We start from the raw sequence: 10,351 nt of genomic DNA on the forward strand, positions 1-10,351 counted from the left end.
CACCAGCAGAACAGCGTGAGGGAGCCCTCACCAGCAGAGCAGCGTGAGGGAGCCCTCACCAGCAGAACAGCGTGAGGGAGCCCTCACCAGCAGAACAGCGTGAGGGAGCCCTCACCAGCAGAGCAGCGTGAGGGAGCCCTCACCAGCAGAACAGCGTGAGGGAGCCCTCACCAGCAGAGCAGCGTGAGGGAGCCCTCACCAGCAGAACAGCGTGAGGGAGCCCTTGTGTTCTATCTGTCGGACACCGTAGGTTTGATGTAAAGACAAAAGCTCAGAAAGTATTTTGTTATAAAAATATCTAAATATTGAACTGCTGTTTTTCAGGAGGCTGCTGATGACCCCATGTGACCTCTGACCTCACCTTCAGACTCACCTGCCCGTCCACCTGAGGGGGCGGGGCCTGAGGAGCCTCACCATGGAAACCACCTCCTCGCTGCTCGGCAGAGGTGAGACCAACCATTATGTGTTTGTTTGTTTGAGACTCTGACGTCCGTTTGAATGCAGATGTGCCGAATTCCAGTTTGTCCCAACACTCAGACTCATGCGTACGCACCACTAAAGGAGAGACGAGAAACCCTAACCCCGTTGGCAGAAAGAAGGATGGGGAGAAATGTGTGGAAAGAATACCATGAACAAAATGTTACCTCTCATTTATCAGATGTGAAGAATTACTTTGCAAAACTTGATTAAAGCCGATCTCAAAATGACGAGACAAACACACACACACACACACACACACACACACACACACACACACACACACACACACACACACACACACACACACACACACACACACACACACACACACACACACACACACACACACACACACACACACACTAATTTCTCTAAATGCACTTAGAGGACCGAGGAGGCTCTCTGGAGGAGCTCTAACCGAGGAGAGAGGAGAGAGGATAGAGGAGAGAGGAGGCTCTCTGGAGGAGCTCTAACCGATGAGAGAGGAGAGAGAGAGAGGTAGGCTCTCTGGGAGGAGCTCTAACCGGGAGAGAGGAGAGAGGAGAGAGGAGGCCTCTCTGGAAGGAGCTCTAACCGATGAGAGAGGAGAGAGGAGGCTCTCGGGAGGAGCTCTAACCCGAGGAGAGAGGAGAGAGAGAGAGGGAGGCTCTCTGGAGGAGGCTCTAACCGAGGAGAGAGGAGAGAGGAGAGAGGAGGCTCTCTGGAGGAGCTCTAACCGAGGAGAGAGGAGAGAGGAGAGAGGAGGCTCTCTGGAGGAGCTCTAACCGAGGAGAGAGGAGAGAGGAGAGAGGAGAGAGGAGTACCTGCTCTCATGGTGACGCATGTTTCCAGAGAGACCAGCTGAGAGGTCCATGCAGAAAGCAGAGCAGCTGATTGGTCCGTGCAGAAAGCAGAGCAGCTGATTGGTCCGTGCAGAAAGCAGAGCAGAGAGCATCTATCACTCAGAGGAACAGCCGACTCTCTTTCTCTGGTTTAGATATCTACAGACAAGGAGTCCATTTAGTGCTGCAGGGGTGTGTGTGTGTGTGTGTGTGTGTGTGTGTGTGTGTGTGTGTGTGTGTCTGCAGCCTGTTATCGTCTCATGACCCGCCCTGTGAATGAATCAAAGTATAGAAGTGGTCTTGAACACATGTGTCCCTCAGACAGAGGCTGAGCCTCCTGTCATCATTAATGGACGTCTCTTTAAGATGACCGCTCAGAGGAGAGGAGTTCTCCTTTCTCTCACCGCCTGCTGCTTCCCCTCCTCTCTCCTCGGCTCCCCTCCTCGGTTCCTCTCTCCTCGGTTCCCCTCCTCGGTTCCTCTCTCCTCGGTTCCCCTCCTCTCTCCTCGGCTCCCCTCCTCGGTTCCCCTCCTCTCTCCTCGGTTCCCCTCCTCGGTTCCTCTCTCCTCGGTTCCCCTCCTCGGTTCCTCTCTCCTCGGTTCCCCTCCTCTCTCCTCGGCTCCCCTCCTCGGTTCCCCTCCTCTCTCCTCGGCTCCCCTCCTCGGTTCCTCTCTCCTCGGTTCCCCTCCTCTCTCCTCGGCTCCCCTCCTCGGTTCCCCTCCTCTCTCCTCGGCTCCCCTCCTCGGTTCCTCTCTCCTCGGTTCCCCTCCTCTCTCCTCGGCTCCCCTCCTCGACTCCTCTCTCCTTGGTTCCCCTCCTCTCTCCTCGACTCCTCTCTCTTCGGCTCCCCTCCTCCACTCCTCAGCTCCTCCGTTCGCATCTCCTGTGGGTGGGACTAATTCTCGAGGAGGGGAGTCGAGGAGGGGAGTCGAGGTTGGGAGTCGAGGAGAGGAGTCGAGGAGGGGAGTCGAGGAGGGGAGTCGAGGAGGGGAGTGGAGGAGGGGAGTCGAGGAGGGGAGTCGAGGAGGGGAGTCGAGGAGGGAAATTAGAGTATTGAGAAACCTCTTCGTGTGAGATGTCAGAATGGACGGGCATTACGTGAAGCCCGCAAAAGCTGCGGTGCATTTCGAGCTGATTGTGATTGTGAAGGGAAAGCGGCGCAGGACGCGGCGCAGGACGCAATGTTTTATAAGTCAGAAAATGTCTGCGTCTGCACTTGCTTTGTCCCGTGGCTTCACCACGAGGACAGGACGTGGAGACGCCACCTGGGACACCGGGTGGCGTCTCTGTCCAAAGTGCTCAATGAATGAAGCATGCCGTGTGTAGAAGCTGCTCCACTAACTGACTGCTGGTTCTGCTCTGGTCCTGCAGGTCTGGGTCTGGTCCTGGTGGAGTTCCAGTATGAGTACCCGGGTCGAGACGGCGCCACGGTCTCCATCAAACCCAACGAGCGCTACGTCCTGCTGGCAAAGACCAACGATCACTGGTGGCAGGTGCGCCGCGACCGCAGCTCCAAGCCCTTCTACATCCCGGCCAAGTACGTGAAGGAGCTGCCGCTGAGCTTCCCCCCCGCAGGACCAGAACCAGAACCACAGCCGGTCCCTGTTCCTCTTCCTGTGGCTGTGGCTGTTCCTGTTCCTCTTCCTCTTCCTCTTCCTGCTCCTCTTCCTGTTCCTCTTCCTCTTCCTCTTCCTCTTCCTGCTCCTCTTCCTGTTCCTCTTCCTCTTCATGCTCCTCTTCCTGCTCCTCTTCCTCTTCCTCTTCCTGCTCCTCTTCCTGCTCCTCTTCCTCTTCCTGCTCCTCTTCCTGCTCCTCTTCCTCTTCCTCTTCCTGCTCCTCTTCCTGCTCCTCTTCCTCTTCCTGCTCCTCTTCCTGCTCCTCTTCCTCTTCCTGCTCCTCTTCCTGCTCCTGTCCCTAAGCCTCTGGAGGACCCCAGGAACCAGCCGGGGGACGAGGTGACGATCCGTCTCCGTCCAGATGCTTCGTCCCGTAAGACGGAGAACCGCATGTCCACATTTGGCGGCGTCCCATTGGACTTCATGGACCCGACCCCGGCTCAGAGACCCCCCCAGGCCCACGTAGACACCGGGACTACAAACATGGCCGACGAGGCGGCGAGCAAAAAGCATTTCCTGGACGAGAACAGGGACAAAACCCGGGTCCCCAGCTTCAGCCCGGCCGACCCACTGGCAGCGCAGAGGAACCAGAACCTGCCGATACCTGTGGACACACCCACCGTCCCCCCCCAACACCAGGTGGAGGAGGAGGAGGAGGAGGAGGAGGAGGAGGAGGAGGAGGAGGAGGAAGAAGAGGTAGAGGAAGTAAAGGAGGAAGTAAAGAAGGAAGTGAAGGAGGAAGACTCGCACCACATCTACGAGTCGATCCAGGACCTGAACCTGGACTTGGAGGCTCTGATTGGGGGGCGAGGGAGTCCTGACCCGGCCCCCCCCTCCACACAGGTAACACACCTGAGCCCCCCCTCCACAGAGGTAACACACCTGAGCCCCCCCTCCACACAAGTAGCACACCTGAGCCCCCCCTCCACACAGGTAACACACCTGAGCCCCCCCCTCCACACAAGTAGCACACCTGAGCCCCCCCTCCACACAAGTAGCACACCTGAGCCCCCCCTCAACACAGGTAACACACCTGAGCCCCCCCCTCCACAGAGGTAACACACCTGAGCCCCCCCCTCCACACAGGTAGCACACCTGAGCCCCCCCTCCACACAGGTAGCACACCTGAGCCCCCCCTCCACACAGGTAACACACTTGAGCCCCCCCTCCACACAGGTAGCACACCTGAGCCCCCCCTCCACACAGGTAGCACACCTGAGCCCCCCCTCCACACAGGTAACACACTTGAGCCCCCCCCCTCCACACAGGTAGCACACCTGAGCCCCCCCTCCACACAGGTAACACACCTGAGCCCCCCCTCCACACAGGTAACACACCTGAGCCCCCCCTCCACACAGGTAACACACCTGAGCCCCCCCCTCCACACAGGCAACACACCTGAGCCCCCCCTCCACACAGGCAACACACCTGAGCCCCCCCCTCCACACAGGTAGCACACCTGAGCCCCCCCCTCCACACAGGTAACACACTTGAGCCCCCCCCTCCACACAGGTAGCACACCTGAGCCCCCCCTCCACACAGGTAGCACACCTGAGCCCCCCCTCCACACAGGTAACACACCTTGAGCCCCCCCTCCACACAGGTAGCACACCTGAGCCCCCCCTCCACACAGGTAGCACACCTGAGCCCCCCCCTCCACACAGGTAACACACTTGAGCCCCCCCCCTCCACACAGGTAGCACACCTGAGCCCCCCCTCCACACAGGTAACACACCTGAGCCCCCCCTCCACACAGGTAACACACCTGAGCCCCCCCTCCACACAGGTAACACACCTGAGCCCCCCCTCCACACAGGCAACACACCTGAGCCCCCCCCTCCACACAGGCAACACACCTGAGCCCCCCCCTCCACACAGGCAACACACCTGAGCCCCCCCCTCCACACAGGTAGCACACCTGAGCCCCCCCCTCCACACAGGTAACACACCTGAGTCCCCCCTCCACACAGGCAACACACTTGAGCCCCCCCCCTCCACACAGGCAACACACCTGAGCCCCCCCTCCACACAGGTAGCACACCTGAGCCCCCCCTCCACACAGGCAACACACCTGAGCCCCCCCTCCACACAGGTAGCACACCTGAGCCCCCCCTCCACACAGGCAACACACCTGAGCCCCCCCTCCACACAGGTAGCACACCTGAGCCCCCCCCTCCACACAGGCACCACACCTGAGCCCCCCCTCCACACAGGTAGCACACCTGAGCCCCCCCCTCCACACAGGCAACACACCTGAGCCCCCCCTCCACACAGGCAACACACCTGAGCCCCCCCTCCACACAGGTAGCACACCTGAGCCCCCCCTCCACACAGGCAACACACCTGAGCCCCCCCTCCACACAGGCAACACACCTGAGCCCCCCCTCCACACAGGTAGCACACCTGAGCCCCCCCTCCACACAGGCAACACACCTGAGCCCCCCCTCCACACAGGTAGCACACCTGAGCCCCCCCTCCACACAGGCAACACACCTGAGCCCCCCCCTCCACACAGGCAACACACCTGAGCCCCCCCTCCACACAGGCAACACACCTGAGCCCCCCCTCCACACAGGTAGCACACCTGAGCCCCCCCCTCCACACAGGCAACACACTTGAGCCCCCCCCTCCACACAGGCAACACACCTGAGCCCCCCCTCCACACAGGTAGCACACCTGAGCCCCCCCCTCCACACAGGCAACACACCTGAGCCCCCCCTCCACACAGGTAGCACACTTGAGCCCCCCCCTCCACACAGGCAACCCACCTGAGCCCCCCCTCCACACAGGCAACACACCTGAGCCCCCCCTCCACACAGGTAACACACTTGAGCCCCCCCCTCCACACAGGTAGCACACCTGAGCCCCCCCTCCACACAGGTAACACACTTGAGCCCCCCCTCCACACAGGTAGCACACCTGAGCCCCCCCCTCCACACAGGTAGCACACCTGATCCCCCCCTCCACACAGGTAACACACTTGATCCCCCCCTCCACACAGGTAACACACCTGAGCCCCCCCTCCACACAGGCAACACACCTGAGCCCCCCCTCCACACAGGTAGCACACCTGAGCCCCCCCTCCACACAGGCAACACACTTGAGCCCCCCCCTCCACACAGGCAACACACCTGAGCCCCCCCTCCACACAGGTAGCACACCTGAGCCCCCCCTCCACACAGGCAACACACCTGAGCCCCCCCTCCACACAGGCAGCACACCTGAGCCCCCCCCTCCACACAGGCAACACACCTGAGCCCCCCCTCCACACAGGCAACACACCTGAGCCCCCCCTCCACACAGGTAACACACCTGAGCCCCCCCCTCCACACAGGTAGCACACCTGAGCCCCCCCCTCCACACAGGTAACACACTTGAGCCCCCCCTCCACACAGGTAGCACACCTGAGCCCCCCCTCCACACAGGTAGCACACCTGAGCCCCCCCTCCACACAGGTAACACACTTGAGCCCCCCCTCCACACAGGTAACACACCTGAGCCCCCCCTCCACACAGGCAACACACCTGAGCCCCCCCCCCTCCACACAGGCAACACACCTGAGCCCCCCCTCCACACAGGCAACACACCTGAGCCCCCCCTCCACACAGGTAGCACACCTGAGCCCCCCCTCCACACAGGTAACACACTTGAGCCCCCCCCTCCACACAGGTAACACACCTGAGCCCCCCCTCCACACAGGCAACACACCTGAGCCCCCCCTCCACACAGGTAACACACTTGAGCCCCCCCTCCACACAGGCAACACACCTGAGCCCCCCCTCCACACAGGCAACACACCTGAGCCCCCCCCTCCACACAGGTAACACACTTGAGCCCCCCCCTCCACACAGGCAACACACCTGAGCCCCCCCTCCACACAGGTAACACACTTGAGCCCCCCCCCTCCACACAGGCAACACACCTGAGCCCCCCCTCCACACAGGTAACACACCTGAGCCCCCCCTCCACACAGGCAAAACACCTGAGCCCCCCCCCTCCACACAGGTAACACACCTGAGCCCCCCCTCCACACAGGTAGCACACCTGATCCCCCCCTCCACACAGGTAACACACTTGAGCCCCCCCTCCACACAGGTAGCACACCTGATCCCCCCCTCCACACAGGTAACACACCTGAGCCCCCCCTCCACACATGTAACACACCTGATCCCCCCCTCCACACATGTAACACACCTGATCCCCCCCTCCACACATGTAACACACCTGAGCCCCCCCTCCACACAGGCAACACACCTGAGCCCCCCCCTCCACACAGGTAACACACCTGAGCCCCCCCTCCACACAGGTAACACACCTGATCCCCCCCTCCACACATGTAACACACCTGATCCCCCCCTCCACACATGTAACACACCTGAGCCCCCCCTCCACACAGGTAGCACACCTGAGCCCCCCCCTCCACACAGGCAACACACCTGAGCCCCCCCTCCACACAGGTAGCACACCTGAGCCCCCCCTCCACACAGGCAACACACCTGAGCCCCCCCCTCCACACAGGTAGCACACCTGAGCCCCCCCTCCACACAGGCAACACACTTGAGCCCCCCCCCTCCACACAGGTAGCACACCTGAGCCCCCCCTCCACACAGGCAACACACTTGAGCCCCCCCCTCCACACAGGCAACACACCTGAGCCCCCCCTCCACACAGGTAGCACACCTGAGCCCCCCCTCCACACAGGCAACACACCTGAGCCCCCCCTCCACACAGGTAGCACACCTGAGCCCCCCCTCCACACAGGCAACACACCTGAGCCCCCCCCTCCACACAGGCAACACACCTGAGCCCCCCCTCCACACAGGTAGCACACCTGAGCCCCCCCCTCCACACAGGCAACACACCTGAGCCCCCCCTCCACACAGGCAACACACCTGAGCCCCCCCTCCACACAGGTAACACACTTGAGCCCCCCCCTCCACACAGGTAGCACACCTGAGCCCCCCCTCCACACAGGTAACACACTTGAGCCCCCCCCTCCACACAGGTAGCACACCTGAGCCCCCCCTCCACACAGGTAGCACACCTGATCCCCCCCCTCCACACAGGTAACACACTTGAGCCCCCCCTCCACACAGGTAACACACCTGAGCCCCCCCTCCACACAGGCAACACACCTGAGCCCCCCCTCCACACAGGTAGCACACCTGAGCCCCCCCTCCACACAGGCAACACACTTGAGCCCCCCCCTCCACACAGGCAACACACCTGAGCCCCCCCTCCACACAGGTAGCACACCTGAGCCCCCCCTCCACACAGGCAACACACCTGAGCCCCCCCTCCACACAGGTAGCACACCTGAGCCCCCCCCTCCACACAGGCAACACACCTGAGCCCCCCCTCCACACAGGCAACACACCTGAGCCCCCCCTCCACACAGGTAACACACTTGAGCCCCCCCCTCCACACAGGTAGCACACCTGAGCCCCCCCTCCACACAGGTAACACACTTGAGCCCCCCCTCCACACAGGTAGCACACCTGAGCCCCCCCTCCACACAGGTAGCACACCTGATCCCCCCCTCCACACAGGTAACACACTTGAGCCCCCCCCTCCACACAGGTAGCACACCTGAGCCCCCCCTCCACACAGGTAACACACTTGAGCCCCCCCTCCACACAGGTAACACACCTGAGCCCCCCCTCCACACAGGCAACACACCTGAGCCCCCCCCTCCACACAGGCAACACACCTGAGCCCCCCCTCCACACAGGCAACACACCTGAGCCCCCCCTCCACACAGGTAGCACACCTGAGCCCCCCCTCCACACAGGTAACACACTTGAGCCCCCCCCTCCACACAGGTAACACACCTGAGCCCCCCCTCCACACAGGCAACACACCTGAGCCCCCCCTCCACACAGGTAACACACTTGAGCCCCCCCTCCACACAGGCAACACACCTGAGCCCCCCCTCCACACAGGCAACACACCTGAGCCCCCCCTCCACACAGGTAACACACTTGAGCCCCCCCCCTCCACACAGGCAACACACCTGAGCCCCCCCTCCACACAGGTAACACACCTGAGCCCCCCCTCCACACAGGTAGCACACCTGAGCCCCCCCTCCACACAGGCAAAACACCTGAGCCCCCCCCCTCCACACAGGTAACACACCTGAGCCCCCCCTCCACACAGGTAGCACACCTGATCCCCCCCTCCACACAGGTAACACACTTGAGCCCCCCCTCCACACAGGTAGCACACCTGATCCCCCCCTCCACACAGGTAACACACCTGAGCCCCCCCTCCACACAGGTAGCACACCTGATCCCCCCCCTCCACACATGTAGCACACCTGAGCCCCCCCTCCACACATGTAACACACCTGAGCCCCCCCTCCACACATGTAACACACCTGATCCCCCCCTCCACACATGTAACACACCTGAGCCCCCCCTCCACACAGGTAGCACACCTGATCCCCCCCTCCACACATGTAACACACCTGAGCCCCCCCTCCACACAGGCAACACACCTGATCCCCCCCTCCACACAGGTAGCACACCTGAGCCCCCCCCTCCACACAGGTAACACACCTGAGCCCCCCCCTCCACACAGGTAACACACCTGAGCCCCCCCTCCACACAGGCAACACACCTGGGTCAGACTGTGTCAGACCGGGTCAGACCGGGTCAGACCGGGTCAGACTGGGTCAGACTGTGTCAGACCGGGTCAGACTGTGTCAGACCGGGTAAGACCGGGTCAGACCGGGTCAGACTGGGTCAGACCGGGTCAGACTGTGTCAGACCGGGTAAGACCGGGTCAGACCGGGTCAGACTGTGTCAGACCGGGTAAGACCGGGTCAGACCGGGTCAGACTGGGTCAGACTGGGTCAGACTGTGTCAGACCGGGTCAGACCGGGTCAGACTGTGGAAGGTGAAGGGAGAGTTCCAGAGTCTCAAATCCCCATGGTGACGAGGCGTTGAAATAACAATAAAAGCTTTTCATCATAAATACAGTATTTTTGCTTCCCCCCCTCTAGGTCTCTGCGCTGAAGAAGGTTTCTGGCCCCGCCCTTCCTCCAGACCACACCCCCTTATCAACAGGCTCCTCCCCTTTAAGCCCCATCAGCCCACAGGACGACTGGCAGGTGAGCGACCTCTAACCTCTGACCTCTCTCAGCTTCACATCATCCCGTCATCTTTCACGTGAACTACATGTCACTCAACTTATAAATATATATATATATATATAGTATTTACTTTATGTTTATATTGTTTTAAATTTTAAATGTTGCTTCTCGATTACTAATCTTTCTATTATTTAAGAAGCATAACCCAAACATACCAGAACATACAAATACAACATACAATAACTACTTTACTGAAACACAGGGTTTAATAAATAATAAAGATGTATTAATAAAGTATGTTCAGTGAGACACCACCTGAGCCCCCCCACCTGCTCCACCTG

General features: G+C 60.8%; 1 protein-coding gene across 2 annotated transcripts in view; it reads left to right on the top strand.

Moving 5' to 3' along the window:
* The first annotated feature begins 327 nt into the window (after positions 1-327).
* Positions 328-10,351, top strand: part of LOC117441257 (rho GTPase-activating protein 27-like) — a 27,328-nt gene continuing 17,304 nt past the window's right edge. For both annotated transcript variants that reach the window (XM_071202194.1, XM_071202195.1), the window contains exons 1-3: positions 328-446; positions 2,673-3,760; positions 9,921-10,028. In XM_071202194.1, the coding sequence (XP_071058295.1) occupies positions 416-446; positions 2,673-3,760; positions 9,921-10,028 (1,227 nt within the window). In that variant the 5' untranslated portion in view covers positions 328-415. The remainder of the gene's footprint in view (positions 447-2,672; positions 3,761-9,920; positions 10,029-10,351) is intronic.

This window comes from Pseudochaenichthys georgianus, unplaced genomic scaffold, assembly GCF_902827115.2.
Source record: "Pseudochaenichthys georgianus unplaced genomic scaffold, fPseGeo1.2 scaffold_1612_arrow_ctg1, whole genome shotgun sequence".
In the NCBI taxonomy this organism is placed as follows: Eukaryota; Metazoa; Chordata; class Actinopteri; order Perciformes; family Channichthyidae; genus Pseudochaenichthys; species Pseudochaenichthys georgianus.